Consider the following 19,571-nt stretch of genomic DNA (forward strand, 5'->3'; position numbering starts at 1 on the left):
CATGATGAATGACAAGAATGTAGCTTTATCTACAAAAGTACATTTCACACAGCAAAAACTAGAAGGGGAAAAAGCTATCTACATGTAAAGGTTTACAGAAGCAAAATAAGTCAAATATTGGTCAAATATAAAAAAGAAAAGAAATTGTATTGGTTTTATAGCATTCAATAACTCAGACTGTACAGAATTGCCCTGCTTCATTGTATGTAAGTCACAACCCCTTATTTGTGTTTGGCGGGATCTCTGTATCTTTTCCCCACGCTAGCGCCAGTTCATTTTTCCACTGTCCCAGTGTTGGTGCATGCTCCTGCCTTTCATCCCGACTCATTTGCAGACCTGCTATAGTTCCTGGTAGATTTGCCAATGCTACAACTTCTTTGAGAACTCCTCATTACAAAGACCTATCTCTATGCCACCATGCACCAATCCATGTCATTTTTCAGGAGGTCAAGTCTGCGGGGGTGGGTGGGGGGTCAGATCTCCATTTTTGGGCCACAATTCTTTTTGCTACTATCAGCCGCAGCATCAGGAGATATTTTGAGTGTAGTAGTTGTGCTGCTTCATCTCCCCATATGTTGAAAACCATTAAAATATAGGCAAAATATGGTACAAACTACCCTGGAGTCATTGAACTGAAGACACATAGAGATGTAGCGGAAACGGTACACTAGCAGTGGTATCTTTAGAGAGATCCTGTTTTTTTTTCATTTTGCAATGCATCTTGAAGCTGTTGGACTGCTAAGATGTTATGGATTTGACTCCCACCACATTGGATTGCCAATAGCTGCAATGGCAGACGTGATGGGCCAAAAAGGGGACACATTATTTTGTCTTTTATAAGTACAACTGACTGGGAATATAGCAGGAAAGGAAATAATGTTGAATGTGAATGACAGAGGAGTAGGAATTGGGAAGATGCAGGGCATATTTACAAAAAAATGTCAGAGAGCGGAGCTGTGCCAAATTCAGGAACGCCACACTCTGACATTTTTTAAATGCAGGAATGTGCTGTATTCACAAGAATAAGGTGCAACCCTGTGTTTCCACTGACACAAGAAAATCTGCCTAGCAACAGCTCGGGCACCCTGCCACCATGTAGCAAGGGTGCCTGCACTGCAGGGGTGATTGTTCTTCTACGGGAAGGGACAACTTCCTGCACATAAACAATAATTAATGGTGATTTGTTCTTTCTGGGTGTGCTGCAGAATACAGCACACATTGAAAGAGCAAAAAACAAGGAGAAATTAATAGTTTCTCATATCGCCATTCTAATGCCTGGTAATCCATGGCGTCAGAATGGCGCTGTTTTTGGTGCTGCCTCAACCTTGTAAATCTGGGGCAGTGTCAAAAAGCAATGGGTGTTGCGGTGAAATGCCCACAGCATGCCCCTTTGCCGCAGAGGACTGTGGCAGAAAGGGGCATATTTAGAAGGTGGCGTTAAGCCACATTAAGTGGCTTAGTGCCATCCATGTAAATATGGGAAATGGCACTACACACCGGACCGTCAAAAAAAGTGGTGATAGGGGCTTATACATATGCCCAGAAGTTTCTGGACAGGTCTCCAGGGCAGCAGAAACACGAGATGGGACACAGAAAAAGGAAGAATTAAACAAGCATGGTAGCATTTTGATGGAGAATGTGGGAAAAATACATAACATTGACCTGAGTAGGCTGTAGTCACTGAGACTCTACCTGGCTCCTGGCAGAGATTAAAAAGATGAAAAACTGCAACAGTGGCTCTCAGAAGTTAATGAGTAAGGGTAAACCAATGATTAAAGGATAACACTCAACTTAATGAAGCAAGGACATGCATTGCCACTTTTATTCAACCCTAATGACGAGTAAAGGAATACATTGGTTTCTTCTAAGGTGCAATAAAGTCCCCCAGTGTCTGCTCAAATGTGCATGGCATGCTTAAAATAAGAAAAACACATGGTACTTTAGGAGATTTAGAACACAAGAACTGTATAGTTGATTACCTGTGCCTCAGCAGACTCTCTCCAAATCGGATGCTGGATTCACTTGGTATCTTCTGTCTCTGTAGGGGATAGTCCGTCCTGTTGGAAATCCTGTTGAGTCTCCATTGCCGATTCACATCATTCAGCTACCAAGCAACAATGACTCCATGTTGTTAATTGGATTATCTGAATTTTTCTTTAACTCTGTGGGATTCACATATTTTACCACAGATGCCTTAAAGCTGACAATAACAAACAAGGAGGTGAGATACATTATAATTTTATACCAAAGTCTAAATACAAGTAATTAATTTACAAATTTGATTTATGTCTACGTATACTGATCTGATGCAGGGATAATCATGGTGCTGCATTGGCCTGTGTTACATGCTGTGGTTTTACTAAATAGCCAAATGAAATATAAATGTTGATCAATATCACGAAATATTTTCTTACTAGCAGTGTGTTAGAAATATTTAAATCAAAACTTGTAATACATCCTTGTAACAGCCCATCCATTTCAGCTTGACTGTGCCATTTTTATGGGCAAGAATAGCTGGCCCACCCAGGATGACAAATAACAAAACAATGTGTTTCCATTTCCTTTGACAGCTTATTTGAGGAATGGTTTGAGGCCTTCATGAGCAGGAGATATGCAGATGTGGGTAGAGGAAGATCTGCTACCTTCATTTATTATTATTTTTTACTTTTGGTGTCCTCATTTTGCCAATTCTCTTGCTTGTGTTACTCTTATCTCGTAAATAAAAGAAGAGGAAGATGAGCATATCCATGCAAAGATAACTGCTGTTGCCACATTCATCTCCCATGCAGAAAAACTGGGGCAGAGGGGAGCAGGGACCTCCAGCATATGTGGCTTAATCATCGGACACGCTTAAGAGCTGTCTCCAATCCATAAACAGAGCCCAGACCCTCTCCAAACCTTTAGTGTCACATGCAACATCAAACTGACACGTATTGGTAATACTTTTGAGACAGTAAGGAAAGCAGGGGAGACTTTCATATTTCCAAAGCCTACATATCTCCCGCCTTCCCAACAGGATCCCATAAAAAATGTTTTTGTTGTTACTGTGTTTGCTTGTACATATCCTTGTTTAAATATACCCCAAAATATAAGTTGAGGGCTTAACTTGATCTGTTGGCCAGTAACTTCCCTTAAAAAGTTACATACTAACGTCCAGTTGGGAGTAAACTTCAGGCACTGCATAAACATATGCAGGTCCTCTGCCAATGAAAGCATACACTTTGGGCAAGCATATGCCTTTCATGTGACTCTGGAAATCTTGTAAATAGATGATTTTGTTTAAGCAAGGACGGTTTCACCACTGCTCGTAAAATGGAGAAGGAAGCATACCAAGCTTGCTTTAGATTTCCTTCTCCAAGCTCTTCTACCCATAGGTTAGAAATTTCTGACTCAACCTTATCATCTGCCTCCACAAAGGCCCAGTACCAAAGTGAGACTTCCTTTTGTAATGCGCCAATTCTCCTCTCCTGTTCTAATCGAGATTCATCCTCCTCTTCTTTCCACTCTTGTGTGGCCCACCAGGAACGTAATTAGTAATATTTAAATCTCGTCAGTTGTCCTTTAGTACAAATAGTTAACACTTCCCAGCTCACTAAACTTGATCCCAATCCTAGATCAGCCCAATAGCGTATCCCCCCCCCCCCCCCCGATTGTAAGGGATGACTAAGCTGATCAATCAGACAATCAGGGGTAACCGGGGAGTCCTAAATCGGTGCCCAAGACGAATAGTAAGGTACTCCCAACTTCTTTCGAACGTACATCCATGTTCTTGAAGCGGATTTAAAGGTCTTCAGCCTCACCTTCTTAAAATATTTTGTGTCCCCATATTTAAACAGGAAATGACACTGACCTTGACATACATCACCTAGCATTGCCTTACAAAGTAGCCCCATTGTTGACCTGTCTGGCCTGTTTACTAACATGTGAAAGTTCCTAAAATGAAAAGCATGGCAGTATACAAGCAGATCTGGTAAAACCAGTCCCTCCACCTCAGTTTTTTAGATGCTTACCTGGGTCCTTTGGAAGCCCATATAAAGCTACCTATTCTCTCCTGGATCTTGGCTATGTCTTCCCTCCTGACTGTTAAAGGTATAGAGTTGAAGAGGAATGTAATTTTGGGGAAGACACTCATCTTGATAAGATTCACTCAACCATATATATTAGGTGTAAATTAGCCAATCTCACCAGCAACCTCCCTACCTCCTGCCTCACATCTTTCCAATTCACTCTAGGAATTTCATCAAGTTTCTGTGTGATTAAGATATCCAGATATCGCATTTGGGATTTAGCCCCCCTACTACCATTGTCTTGGTTCCAGTCCATAACTTCAGTTTTGTGTACATTCATCTTATACCCCGATAACTTGCCAAAGCTCTGAGCCTTTGCCATCAAGATAGGGATTGCCACCTGTGGGTGGGTTGATGGTGTAGAGAATCAAGTCATCTGCATAAATAGCCAATATTGCCACTAACCCAGCTGTCTTAAAAGGAGTAATGGGCGGGTCTGCTCTAATCTGATTTGCAAGGGGCTCAATATACAAGTTGAAAAGGAGCGGTGGCAGGGGACAACCCAGTCTCATACCCCTAGTGATGTCAAACAGTCTGATAATTCTCTGTTTACCAACACCCTAGCCCTTGGAAGGGTATATAACTTTTGCACAGCCCTCACCATAATATGTGGAAAACCAAAGTTACTTAAAACTTACCAGAGATATTCCCAGTGTACTTGATCGAAGGCCTTTGCTACATCTACAGGCACTTCAGTCAAAGGCAAATTCTGAACCTCCGCCATATCTATGAAGGTAGCAGGGGGAGACCTGCTACCTTCATGACGTTTGTCAAGGATTTACCCATAAATGTCATTGACACTTTATAATGACAACTATGACTTTTTTGGTTCTGTCTGCTCATACCCTCACTAAATTTTCACACAAAGCTGCACTCTGTGTTGCGTCGATGGGAGAGAGGTGAACAGTGCCATATTTATAAACATATGGCACTGTTCAGCTCCCTCTATGCACTGGTGCAATTGTGGTTGCCTAGCACTAACACAAGCCCCCTTGCACCAGGATTGTTTATACATGTGCTGCAGAATGCAGCACCCATTGAAAGAGGAGATAACAAGGAGAAATAAAGATATGTCTCCTTGTAATGCCTATCTGTGATATGTGGTAAATCGGGGATCACATTAAATTCCATGGCTGGAGCAATGGGACCTCCCATGTTCCACTCATGGAACACCTACCACAACAAAATATAATGTAACAAAACACAAGCTGGTGTGTTGCATTATAATTCTTAAAAAGTCAGGCACGGCGGCGCATATTTCCAATTGCGTGGCTTTGTAAATCCCATGTAAGATCTTGTGCTGCCTTGTAATGGCAAGAACAATGTAAGTCCTTAATAATCTGGCCCTGAGTTTGAAAAATGGTTGAAATCAGTGCCACCGTCCAAGATAACCTAAAATATGATTTTGGTATGGCCTATGTCCTTTGCAATTGTACTGTGTGTACCGAGCGTAGCTAGGCCAGCCATATTGATAGTGAGTGTCCCTGCAGATTTTGTGTATAGGGCCTTTAGCCATGCCATGTGCTAAAGTTGCCCCTATCCCAGAAATTCATTGGAGTGATGCTTGTCCATGACAATTTTCTCTGAGCAGGGTGTGGGAGGAATTAGGATTGCACTTCTCAGTGGTTTTTAGATTTTGATCATAATGTCTTTTCAAATATTTTTTTTCCGAGTTAAGATTGATTCTTTTTTGGTACCTGAATGCCGTAACCAAAATATCATCTACCAGAAACATAACGAAAATTTCGCATTACAGAAATATTGCGTTCTAGATAACATTTACACAAATATGACCTTCATTGCATCATTGCTTAATTTGTTAAAAAAGAAGTGCAGGTGCTGAAGACTTTGCTAAGGAAGCCACCGCTCACGTCTTCCTCCGGTGAGTCCCACTTTCAACACTCTCACGGCCTCAGTCTCTATCTTCAAACCTTGATCTGTTGTCTGTCCCCTAAGTCTTTGCTCTAAGAGTCTATCCTCTCACTTCTCTAATTGTTTTCTATCATCTTTGTCACACCCTGTATTTTTGATTTGCTCTCTATTCATTTTAGCCCTGCCCTTTTTTCTCTTCACTTTTATCTATGCTCTGCTCTCTCTCCCCTCGATCTTGGCTCTTTACTATCACGCTATAGCAGTGATTAGCTGTGTCTCCAATTTATCATGTGTCTGCTTTTTTTCCTCTATCCTGTTCTCCACATCCTTTCATTCTATCTTCTCTCTTCTTAATGCTTTCTTCTTCACATCATGGCTGCTTTCTCTTTGTATCTGATTTGCTCTCCTCCTTTTCTTCTACATTGCTCCGTTATATCTCTCTCGTCTCTTGTTGTTTCTTCTCCTCTTTACTCTTGCTGTCTCTCATCTCGAACACTGCTGCTGCCTGTGACCTATGTTGTCAGCCCGTACATGTCTCTGCTATTTTGAACTCTGCGTTTTCCTGTGGTCATTCCTAAAGAAGCGGAAGATGACGTGTTTTATTTTCTTACCTACACCGAGTGCAAAAACAAAATGTACACCAAATGAAAATGCTTTTTTGCATATATTAATCAGTGTAGTATGACTGGGTTTATTGCGGAACAGGCGGCTGCTTGAGTACAGCAGGTCATGTTACTGCTAGTGCTGCCTGCAATTAGTAGGTCCAGGGATGGCGACGGCATCGACATCCACTGCTCAACTTGCTGTGACCCTGTCTGCTACAGCACAGGCATTGTCCCCAGCAGTAATGCTGCCAATGCCTGTAAGTATGACTGTGGTGCCTACTGGACTCACTCACGCTCAGCAATTACCATGCTGAGGTGCAGCGTACAGATTCTACAGGTGACGCCATGGCGCACAAAAGTTGTTTTGGGCCACAGCCGCATCGAGCACATTGAGGATAGCAACAATGCATGGCTGCCGGATATGTTACTCTGGCTACGCAACAAGTGGAAAGTCCCCACTTACTTTCATTTATTGTTCCTCAAGAGCCCTCACTCCCAAGTTCCAAATGTGCTCTTGCAGCATCCTTGCCTCAACTCCGTCATGACACAGCCACCAGCTAGAATTATCCAATGGGAAGTTTGGGCTCAGGCAGTGGCAGGGTGCAGCAGACCAGGGGAATAGAATGCAAACCATAGTTTGTCGATGACTTCTTGAATTTGTGATCAGCATGATGACATCATCTCTAACGTGGTGAAACACAATCATGCCTGACTGGACAGGCGTATGACGGCCTGCCAATGAATATTTATTAGCCAGTCACCATGCAATGTATGTTAATCTTTTTATTTTGAATTTGAACAATTAATATTGAGACCCCCACCTGCAGGTTCAGAAATTGTAGCCCTGGCCCTGTGAAAGAAGTGCAGGTGCTGAGCACCTGAAAGCACCTGCACAAATTAAGCATCATGGCATTAATAATAGAAAAGCTACACCCAAGGGTATGGTGATTTTGTAAATGATATCCAAAATTTCTGTTGTAAAATATTTTTGCTAATAATACTCTGACATACAAACTTTTTTTAGACAAACATTAGTTGTTTTCTATGTCTATAAACATAACTCTCTTCTTTAAGTACTTTTTCTTCCAAATTCATAGTTATTGTAATATGTTTCAGGCCTGTGCCAAAGCAAAGAATTGCTGCACATAGGTGTGTCCAAGTGTGTTGGGCATACAGAACGGCCACCGCCAAACCTTTGGCAATTCTGCATGTCTTTTCATTCATGTGCAGTGAGCTCATTGTGCAGTGTCTGCCTTTGCCTTTCCTTGCAGAACTAGACATGTCCCAAACCATTTTTTAATTTTCGTTAAGTATGGAATTAGCAATAAATCTATCCCTGTGGGATTGGGAAAAACACAATTGCAATTTAACACTCTAGGCGCGATATTACAGTTTTATGTTTTACTATGAAGATATAGTTCCCAGCATGGTAAATATATGTGAAGAAAGGTATAATAAATCTATATTTACCTATTGACACTCACCTTCGCAATATTTCTGTATTCGAATTCCAGGTCACGCTTTTCTTGTACCACCCTAACCCATCTGTGGAACGAGGGCATAGTTTAACATGGGTTTTTGCATCTACAAGTGATGTGGTGCAGAGTGTATTCAAGCCATAAACTTTCATTATCTAATAGATTATATTACGGCTCCATTTATTTCTATTTCTGATTGTCCCAACCACAAATATTTGTATGTTGACTCATGGTCACTAATGGTTAAGTTATTCTAAAAAATAGAAATGTATTGTTTCCAAAAATAAAAAAGTGTATCAACATAGGTTAATGTTATGAGGTACCATCTGGCTTATCACTTTACAGGGACCTCTAGTAGCAGCCCTTGTTGCTCCAGTCCTCAGCAAATGAGTGGTGTAACCCATGTGATTACTAGAGGTGATAGTGAATCTACTTGCAAGGAGGCAGTACCACGGCTTTTAATCGAGTTGAGCTTTTATAAACTTTGGGCGTTCACACTAGCTGAGTGGCCAGGATCCAGGATAGCCTAAATATCACAGTTTTTACTCTGGCAGCAAGGACAAAGGGCAGGTCCCACTGAGCATGCTTTGCAATCTTTGTATTAATAGTTATGCTCTGCTGCCAGAGGTGGTTGAGGGCACCTGCAGGGCCCTGACCTTATTTTTCAATTAGCCTGGCTGTGAGGTCAGGCCACACACTCACAGAGCCTTGCCCTCAAATTCTTTTGATTTGACTTGTCATTTGGAAAGAGGCCAGACTTTCTGCTGCTCTATGTCCAGAGTGATATTTCCCAATCCACAAGTGAAGACTACTCCCTAAACAGACCACTCTGCATGAAAAGCCTTAGCCAATACTCCACCCCAATCCAGCATATATCCTGACATGGGACCTATCCTGATATCCCACCAGCAACCAGAATTGATGCATGCTTCGACAGAGCCTACCTGAAGAGATTCTTCGAACACTCATGAACTAATCTGCCAGTCTACAAAATACTTGGTGAGTATCTGGAAAAGCTCATTTAGTACGCATAGTCAGGGTATGGATAACTTTAATGCCTATAGGTGGTAGAGCTATGAGCTGCACCATCAGCTGCACTTTCATTGGGTGAGATGTTGAGTAAGTTGATAGCAACAACATCGGGAGATGTCTGTGTGTGTATATATGAGTGCCTGAGGGTGTCTGATACTTGATGTGTTGTGCAAAGTGTGAGGGAGACACGGCTGGAAGCAAGGCCGAATATAGTGTTTCCCTTTCATTAGTCAAGACGGCGAGCATAAGACCGATTTTGGGATGGGAATGACATTTTTCTTTTATCCCCTCACCAAGGTTTAGGAGCTGATATTGGAGGTGACTGCATCATGCTGTCTAAACAGTTTTTGATCCTGGCAACAGGACCATTCTAGCATCATTAAGAGTGCTGTAGGTTTGAGGAACTATGCCTTGTAAGGGATTGGCCCATCATTAAGAACTCCTGCAGTAGGCACACATTGCCTACATTTTGCAACCCCCACCCCTCAAATGGATATTGTTTCATGAAAGGTGACCATCTGGAAGGAATGGGTCTTGGTCAAAAGCCTCTTGATCAGGCTGGTACCCTCATATTTTTGATTTCCATAGGCTTTTTTTGCATATTGTCTCTTATGAACCATATATGTCACCCATTGTGAAGGATAAAGGACCATGTGTGACCTTTCTTTGCTTCTGGTTTACCGCACAGTGCTCCAATGGGATCTGCACTTGATAAACACACTGCAAAGTGTGACTCTGGTCTCTCTATATGTGAATACTACTGAGGGCCCTCTCTCCAATAGAGAGCGTAGAGACCTGTTTGCATGCCTGCCTCTTGTCTAGGAGATCCCATCCTGCCCATACTCTAAGTATGCACATTGCAAATGTCAGGTTGGCTGAGTTTTTATTTCTTTTCATGAGGTGCATTAAAAGGAAGGGACAATGATTGAATACTGTAGTGTGTGAAGCTCCACTAATCAGTAGAATTCCCTAATGAACAACATAAAGGAAAGATGTGCTACATTTGGCCTTCACTGCTGTTATGAATATGATGTTTTTCGTGTGTGCCCTGGGCATTTCCCTGCTCGAGCTACATTGTGCAAGTCAACTAATCAGAATGCTGAATACATATGATTCATATGACACATATTTAGCATATATTATTATGCTCTCCAAAGTGATAATCAAGCATGCATGAATATGTTTGCAATATTTAACCTAAACTAGTTACTGCTTTATTTCACATTATTTTGTTATTGACTTCTAAAAGATTCTAGAGAGTTGGTAGCTGTGTGTCTCTTTTTTAGTGGTATTCAAAAGAACAGGAGGGCATATTAGCAAGAACCTCGTTAAAATTATCGCTGTTATAGCGGCAGGAAACTGCCGCTAAACGGCGATAATGGGCTTGCTAACATGCGTTATAGACTTCCAATAGAAGCCCAGGTTAGACGTGCAGGACATCTAACCTGGGCATCTATTGGAATTCTATAACACATATTAGCAAGCCCATTATCGCTGTTTTAGCGGAAGTTTCCTGCCGGCGAAAATTTTAATGAGGTTCTTGCTAATAAGCCCCAGAGTTTTGTGGAACAAACCATATTGAAAGGTTATTTGGCTACTTTCTGTTAACTGTTTCTGTTAAGAGATGTTAACAGCAATGAGATTATGTTAAAAAAGTCTAGCGCCAAAAGTGAGGGGCAGGGAGTAGTCTTCATGCCAGGTGACCAAGTACAGGTCTTTCAGAATCATATCTCCTGTTCCTTATGTAGGTCACTGGGACAGGAGACACTTAGCCATCGCTGTCTGACTTATCAGTGCAGCTGGCCTCGTGAGACTAGAATTGCAGACTTAGCTATTCGATTGAACATAGACCTTTATTGTTCTGATAGGTATGCAAGTGTGTACCACCTCTGAAACTTGAAATAGGTTTTATTTTATTTTTTATTAGAGTTAGATTAGCACTGAGCACTAGCAGAATGAGGGTAGGATTTCTATAGATTGATTAAGTTAATAATGTCACAGTGGAGTCTACTATTTACGCTTATGACAACCGCTGCAGCAACGCTATTTCTCGTCATTCCCGTTAAAATCTCTATTATGTGCTCTAGACTAAGTATTTCATTTTTAAATAAATATATAAAATGTATCCTTTTTGTTCTAGTGTTTCTGAGTGGGTTATATGTTAATGAAAAGGGATTTGAGGTTCAAATGATTGACCGTGTAACATCTTATGTGATTGATCATTACCTATCACACATGTTGCTCAGTGGTCTGTGGACTAGTAGCAGAACAACAGTTTTTCTGATTTTGGTTGGCTCGTTGACTAAGTCCCTAGTGCCAGGGATCAAGAAAACCGACCTGCGTGTCTCTGAAAAATCAAGAGAATTGATTGCTATAAGACAATAAACTTCCTTATCCTTCAGTTGAGTAAAATCAGCTATAGATGTTCAGTATTATTGCTCTCAGTCAGTAATGATTACATATCATAATGAGCAAATACATTTCCCCCAAATACTGGAAAGATAAGTGACTCCATGCAGCTCCCACCATTGTACTGAGCCTTGCCCAAGTTTTCATGACAATTAAAATGTCAGATGATGGAGATCTTTGAGCACTTCAAACTTGTAAATTAGAACCATATTAATGAGCAATTATGTAAGGTGACCACTTAGGCCTAGGTGCCACTTAGCACACTTAATTTCCTGAATCACCGAGTAATCCTTATAGGCATGTGGCTTTAACTGCTAAGGTCTATTTAGTCAGATCACCTGAGAGATACCATTGTGCCAGATTTTAATGGGAGCGGGAATCATAATTTGGCCCAGAAAAACTGGGTCTGCATGATTATTCATGGGATTAGCTGATACATTCACAGTATCCTGGCTGGGTGTTACTGCACAGTACTGGTATTTTCGGGTGCAGAGTATGAACCCAGCCACTACCGTGCAACTCGTAATCGCGATTTGAGATACAAACAGATGTTTAAAGGCATGGGCAATTGCCTAGGGCTCCACATTCCTTGGGGCCCCTCAGAGAGTGAACTTTTTCTCTATTTGATCTATGTCTATGTAATCTATCTTTCTAATCCCCTCTCCCTCATTTCCTACCTCTACTTCCATTTCTGTCTCTCTATGCAGCGTCATCTTATGGATCTTTGGGGTCTCGGGTACAACATATTTCAGATGTTTTTAAAGGACCCTGTTAAAGATTAACATAAAATGTAGGATCTTTGGCATCATGTAGGCTTGAAGAAGCAGGAAATGGTCAATAAAGTTCAAATTTGGACCTTGTAAAAATATGTCTTGCCCGGTGCCCTCAAAATCCACAAAATGACACTAGGTTCAAAGAGGTTGAAACTCCAAACAATCTACTAAAGCTCATGTGTACAGCCATCTGCCACAGATAGGCAGCTGAGTATTTGTTCAAAAAGGAACAGTAAGTTGATATTTGAAGCCTACATATATCCATAACTCCCATTAGAAGGATAATCTCTGTATTCAAACTTTATGTCAGATTTTCTGTAGCATATAATCATTTTACTCTCTTCATATTTAATCTAGTTCCCCACAGCTCTGTGGCTAAAAACATCCGACTATATGGAAGAAATCCCAGAGGTAAGTGAAAATGAATTCTTTACTTCATAAGTGTATTTGTTCATTCTCCGTCTTGTTATATGGCTTTGCTCTGTTCCAAATAAAAATGTATTAATGCAATTCACCTAAAGCCATTTCAACGCATTGATGCTTGTGAATACTACATTTAATGCACATTAGATAAGTCATTAATGTGCACAGTAACACTACAATGAGAAAACCTTCACAAAATTCACATGGGTGAAAACTGGTATGAGACAAATGCAAGACAAGAAATGGGTTTAAGGTGCTTGCAGGGAAATATAACTTTGCATGATCACCCCCAGGGTTTTGGAATGCTGCAGCTTGTTTTTCGACTCTGATAGTGCATTGAGGCCTGCTAACCACACCTCAGTACCATTTTTTAAACCCTTACATGGTTTCTGTTGAATTGGCTGCCCTTAATTTGCACAAATTGGCTTACTTATATTTGGCTAGTATATGGAAGAAAGGGTGCACCACAAAACACAAAAGATATAACAAACACAAGTCCAAATCCAAAAGATAACGAAAGCAAACTCCTCAATTTTGATCTCTTTATTCCATTACGTGGTAGGGAAAATAGTACAGCCGACACGTTTTGCCTCACTGTGGGGCTTCTTCAGGGCAATATGTAAGTGATTTTTTATATCTCCATGAGTAGCAGAAGCTACACAGAACGTGCAGCGCAAAGAGACATGGGATCGTCCATGAAGATATGTCAACGGTGATTAGGTGTCCTCTGATATTGGATCACAAATAACAGCACTAGGTGTAGATTACAATGAGTGCTGCAGGCCCACTAGTAGAATTTAAATTACAGGCCCTAGGCACATGTAGTGCACTTTACTAGGGACTTATAAGTAAATGAATGAATGAATGAAATATTATTTATAACGCGCAACTATGCCCAGTGGGCGTCAAGGCGCCTAAACCAAATAAAAAGCTGTTAGCAGACAGAAACAGAGCCTACTGGTATGCCTTAATAAAGAGCCAAGTTTTCAGTGACTTCCTAAAGAGGTCAAGGGAAGGAAGCAGTTTGATTTCAAGGGGGAGTGAATTCCACATCAGAGGTGCCAATATGGAGAAAGCTTTGGACCCCCATCTAGCCTTCTTGGCTCTGGGAATTACCAGTTGGTGTTGCTCGCTGGATCGTAGACATCTACTCGGAACATATCTGATAAGTAATGAACCAAGGGCATCAGCCGAGCCTGCAGTTAAAGCCTTATATGTAAGGCAAAGGAGTTTAAAAGTGATCCTTGAAGGAATGGGGAGCCAATGGAGGTTCTTCCTCGCTAGGGTCATAGATGCCAGCCAGGGCAAAGCGAGAGCAAACCGTGCTGCAGCGTTCTGTATGACCTGTAAACGCTGAAGCAAGCCCTTGTTGGCCCCGGCGTACACTGAGTTACAGTAATCAAGCCTTGAGCCAACAAGGGCAATCACCACCTGTTTCCGCGCCTGTGGGGACAGATAGTGCACGATCCTTTTCAGGGTCTTGATGACACCCCAACAGGTCGCCACCGTTCTATTAACCTGTAGCTCCATGGAGAGCTGGGTGTCAAAGATGACGCCTAGGTTTCTAGCAGATTTGGTAGGTATAGGGCAGCTGCCTAAAGAAGGAGGCCACCAGTCACCTGACCATATGTCCTGGTCCTTGCCAAAGACCAGGACCTCTGTCTTGTCCCCGTTCAACTTTAGGGAGTTGGAAACCATCCACTCTGCAACAAGTTGCATGCAGGCCCTAAAGTTAGAAGCAGTTTCACTAACAGAGTGGGTCAGGGATACCATAATCTGCGTGTCGTCAGCATACGACACTACCTCCATCCCCTGAGATCTTACCAGTCTTGCAAGGGGGGCCACGTAGATGTTGAACAGGGTCGGACTCAATGCCGACCCCTGTGGCACCCCACATTGCAAAGACTTGGCAGGGGAGAGGTATTCACCTAGCATGACACGCTGCTCTCGATGTTGTAAAAAGGAGCTCAGGAGGCTGAGCGCTGGACCAACTACCCCTGCCTCCCTTAACCTAGATGTTAAAGTCAGGGGAGACAGGGTGTCGAAAGCTGCTGAAAGATCAAGCAGCACCAGTACGGTGGTGAGACCCAAATCTACTTTTCTGCGGATGTTGTCCATGACTTTCGTCAAGGCAGACTCCGTGCTATGTAGCTTTCTAAAGCCATGTTGGGACCCATCCAAGAAGCCAGAGGCGTCGAGGAAGTTTGAGAGATGGAAATTGAGGTGGGTCTCCAACATCTTAGCAGGGGCTGGCAGTAGAGAGATGGGTCTAAAATTCTTCAGCACTCCAGGGTCTAAGGTGGTCTTTTTTCAGAAGCGGCTTTACGATGGCTCTCTTCCAAAGTGATGGAAAAATGCCCTGTTCCAAGGCTCCATTCATTACCTCAAGCATCGGGGGAAGAATGATCTCTCTGCAGTTCTTGAGTACCTTAAGGGGCACTGGGTCAAGGGGGGATGAAGATTTCGTTTTATCCAGCAGGCTGTTAAGATCTTCTAACGTAAGAGCCGGAAAGTGTTCAAGGGACTGAGGGGAGTCTTCATTCCAAGCTTCCAGTCGTGTAATTTGCGAGGAATCCTCCGAACTGAGCAAATTCCTCTGCGACTTTAGGGCTATGTAAATATCGTCACTCTTTTTGTAGAAGAAGTTTGATATGTCATCACATAGCTCCTGGGAAGCAACTACTGGGTCAGGAACCTGAAGAGAGCAAAGAGAGTCTACAATTTTAAAAAGTTCTTTGGAGGATGTTAACGAACAGGTAAGGTTGGAAAAATAGTCCTGTTTTTCCTTAATGACTCTCTTTTTATACTCCCGTAGTAGACTCTTATAGCCTTCTCTATCTTTTTGATCCCAAGATTTGCGCCAGCCACGTTCCTTCTGTCTACATTTTTGTCTGAGCAGCCTCAGATCGGCAGAAAACCAGGGGGCAGATGGCTTCTGTCTAGCTGCAGATTTCAGGGAGGGGGGGGCTAGTTCATCAGCGGCTCTAATAATAGCATCAGTGAGATCCTGAGCCGATTCATCCACCTTCTGCTTAGTTGAAATACTGATGTTACGAATAAAAGGGGCAAGAGCCTCCTTAGTAAAATTTTTGAAGCTCCTTTTAGCTTGTTTTTTGCCAATGTCAACCGTAGCATCAGGACAGGGAATGTTTAGAGACAGCGGGACTGCTAGATGGTCAGACCATGTAATTGGTACCGGTGGACCGACTTCTAGTCTGGGATCGTTGGAAAAAATCCCGTCAAGGGTGTGCCCCGCCTGGTGGGTCGGGTGGAGAACGAGTTGGACAAAATCACATGCCTCCAAGGAATTAAGCAGAGAGGAGGTATCTTTTGAAGCAGAATCCTCTAAATGGAAATTGATATCGCCAAGAATGGTAAAATGAGGCCTACCAAAATAAGGTTCTAAAATTCTAAAAAGTTCTGGGCAGAAGTTGGCTCTAGACCCAGGGGGCCTATAGAGTAATATGCCGGAAAAGGAACTCACCGGAGTGTGCGTAATACAAAAATAGAGCGCCTCGAAGGGATCCGTAGAGACTGATAAGGGTTTTATTGTGCAGGAGAGAGTGGATTTAAAAAGAATGGCTATTCCACCTCCTCTACAACGTTCTCTGTCTAACCTTAGGAAGGTGTATCCTTCAGGTATGGCCAGGAGCAAATCATGGCCAGCGGACTCAGAAGCCCAAGTCTCTGTAACAAAGACCCAGTCAGGATTCCTCAGACTGACAAAGTCATGAAATTCGATCCCATGTTTAATCAGAGAACGAGCATTGACCAAAAAGCCCTGTTTGGGTTGAGAGATATGGCTGATGGACTGAAGAGGGATAGCATGGATACAGGATTGAATAGGACGAGTAAAAGAACTGTTGCAGGAGGGACATAGACGGGCCCGACTCAGAACTTCAGGACTAAGCCGATGATGGCAACAGAGTGCGTGGGGTCTCAGGGAAAGAAGAGTACCGTAAAGGTTCTCTCGTGAAGGGGGAGGATAGGCGCCGGAGAGCCCGGGGTCCAGCCCGTCCTGCAGCGCGTCCTCAGCGCGGACGGGCGCAGACGGGCTGAACTCTGGCGTAACTCCGGCGTCAGTCTGGCGTCCCCGCAGCGCGTATCCGCTGCGCGTCTGCATGACTCTCTTAAGTATCCGCCTAGCGTCCTCCTGGCTACTAGAGCGCGATACCAGCCAATCAGCGCTAATGCTGGACCATCCCCATCCAAGATGGCGCTGAAAACGGACCTGCGCCGGGAAGCGGACCCGCCAAACAGCGGTGAGTGTCCCAAAGTTAAATGCGAGTGAGGGCCAGTCGCTGTAAGCGCTAGTTAAAAACAGGGAATAATAACTAAAGTTTAAAACAAATGAAAAACAAGGTAATTTTAAAAGCGAGCAGCAGCTCGGTTCCTGAGGTGCATTAGGCGCTTGCACAGATCAACTGCCAGCTGTAGAGGAAGAGCAAGAGATTTACCTCCCTTAAGTATCCGTCTAGCATCCTCCTGGCTACTAGAGCGCGATACCAGCCAATCAATTAATTATGCCAATTGGGATTAAGCCAATATTACCATGTTTAGGGGAGAGATCACAAGCACTTTAGCAGGTCAGCAGTGCTAAAGTACACAGAGTTCTACAGCCAGCAGAAACGAGGTCAGAAATTGGAAAGAGGCAGGCAAAGAGTTTAGAGGAAACCACCGACGGCTGTCAAGTCTAACAATTTGTCTCACACTCAAATGGTGATATGGAAGCTACACCCTGACACTTCTAAAAAGATAAGTCCTTGGCTCTAGCATTTATATGCTCATCAATTTTTGAAGAGATTTTTTTAATTCACTTTTCTTTTCCATTTGTGGGATGTGCTTCACATTAATATTGGCTATGCTGATCATGTTCATTCATAAACGTGGTGCAGTTACTGCATTTTTGAAAGACTTGCTTTCAGTACAGATTTGTAATGATAATAATAATAATCCACATTTGTAAAGCGCACAATCACCCGTAAGGGTCTCTAGGCGCTGGGGGCCGTCGGGAAGATTAAGCAAGCTATTGCCCAGAGTCACATGGTGCTGGGCTAATCTGCCGCCGGTGCCGGGGATCAAACTATGATCCCCAGGTTCCGGAGTCAGTTGCCCTAGCCACGGCGCCACACCTCTCCCACTTCAATTGAAAATATTCGGTCCTTATTTTGAATGGCCAGCAATTAAGTAGTGATAATCATCCACCAAGGCTCTCCCAGATCCAGATTTACTATCTTTCAGTCAACAAAAACTATGCAGCACTGATTGCCTAAAAGACAAAAAATAGCACATCTAGAGTCAGGGTTTTTCAGGAGTCACCCATGGCTACACATCCGAGGGACCATCTAATTATTTTAATAAGCTCGTAATCATTTTTATTGTTAGCAGATTAGCCTCTAAGTTAAGATTTGTAGATGCTGTGAAAAAATACATTGACCTTTAGTAAGCTGAGTTATGTCATTTAAGTGCATTCCCCTTTGGCTCTTTTAGGCTATTTGATATACTCGGTCCATCTCCCTTTAACAAAATGGCTACCGTTAGTTTTTACTTTTCTAAGAAAGTAACACGTTGAGACATGTTCAAGTCCTTCTTCAATTAGGCTGTATGCAGTGTTGCTTTCAAGATCCATAGGTGGGAAACCACTTGTCAGAAACAGCTGTTTTCAAATGTTTCCAAAAAATAAGTTCCAAAATGTCCTAATGGCTAGTAGAGGGTTCCAATTCCCAGATTTCGGCCACATACTTGCTGATAATACCCATACATCTGTCTCATTCCAGGCACCCTTTGAAAAGGTGTCCCGGGCATAAACATGTAGGGGTCATCCTGCCAAAAGGTATAGTAACTACTGCTCCAGGAAAATCAGCATAACATTTGAAAAATGCTTGGGAGCACGTATATGTGAAAATTGTACAGATGGCGTGCTCATATGTACAAAAGTCATGCAAAGTACCTAGGGGCAGATTTACAAGCCCCTTGCGGCACTTTTGCATCACTATTGCGTCACTGTTTTGTGACGCAAGTTGCGGTTCAATTACAACGTGACGCATCTAGGGAGATGCGTCACGTTGTTAAGCACTGCGTCTCATTATACCTGCACCAGGGATAATGTATGCAGGTATGCAGGGTGGGCGTTCCCATGCAAAAAGCCACGTAGAACTTGCCCAGCAAAATTTACAAGATTTCGCTGCGTCACTCTACCACTTCACTGCGTCAAAATCCCTGTGCCTGCTCAGACCAGGCGTAAAGATTGATACAGGGAATTTTACATGGGACCTACCAATGTTTTCTGGGGCATTGCTGAAGTTGCGTCACTTTTGTGACAAACTCCAACAATGTTTCATTTTTCCTCCAACAAATGCGTCAGAATTTCTGACGCATCTGTAATTCCTTGCGCCACGTGCCCTGTATTGTAAATACAGCGCATCCATGGTGGCGCAAGGACATTTGGAGGTGACGCAAATAATCTGACGCATCTATGCAGATGCGTCAGTACCTTGTAAATCTGCCCCCTAGGGTCTTATTTACAAGCCCCTTGCGCCCCCGGTGCGTCAATTTTAATATGGGAAACAGTGACGCACCGCTGGCGCAAGGGGCTTGTAAATAAGCCCCCCTACTCACTGTATTTTCCGTAGTTTCTATAGTTAATGAGGGTAATAATGCTTACCCAAAATCTACTGTCGCTATCAATTTTGCAGTTTCTATGAGACATTTTCTGCTGCGATCAGTCTCCCACAAGGTTAAAATAAGCTGAAGTTGATAAAAATGATGCAAAATGTGAGGAATTCAATAATTGGGATTCGTGCAAGATTATATTTAAATAACACACATTTTGTCTGGGTCTATCTAAGGCAAGGTCTACATTGGAGGGTTCCCCTCACTTAGGCCATGGTTAGGAAAAGGCCAGAGTTTTAC

At 42.8% G+C, this 19,571-nt stretch overlaps 1 protein-coding gene across 1 annotated transcript in view; it reads left to right on the forward strand.

Moving 5' to 3' along the window:
- LOC147705955 (bactericidal permeability-increasing protein-like) overlaps nucleotides 1–19,571 on the forward strand; it is a 168,549-nt gene that overhangs the window by 118,541 nt on the left and 30,437 nt on the right. Inside the window, exons 9-10 of the mRNA XM_086929580.1 lie at nucleotides 2,045–2,221; nucleotides 12,594–12,647. Of these exons, the coding sequence (XP_086785706.1) occupies nucleotides 2,045–2,221; nucleotides 12,594–12,647 (231 nt within the window). The remainder of the gene's footprint in view (nucleotides 1–2,044; nucleotides 2,222–12,593; nucleotides 12,648–19,571) is intronic.

Source organism: Lissotriton vulgaris, chromosome 7 (assembly GCF_964263255.1).
Source record: "Lissotriton vulgaris chromosome 7, aLisVul1.2, whole genome shotgun sequence".
In the NCBI taxonomy this organism is placed as follows: Eukaryota; Metazoa; Chordata; class Amphibia; order Caudata; family Salamandridae; genus Lissotriton; species Lissotriton vulgaris.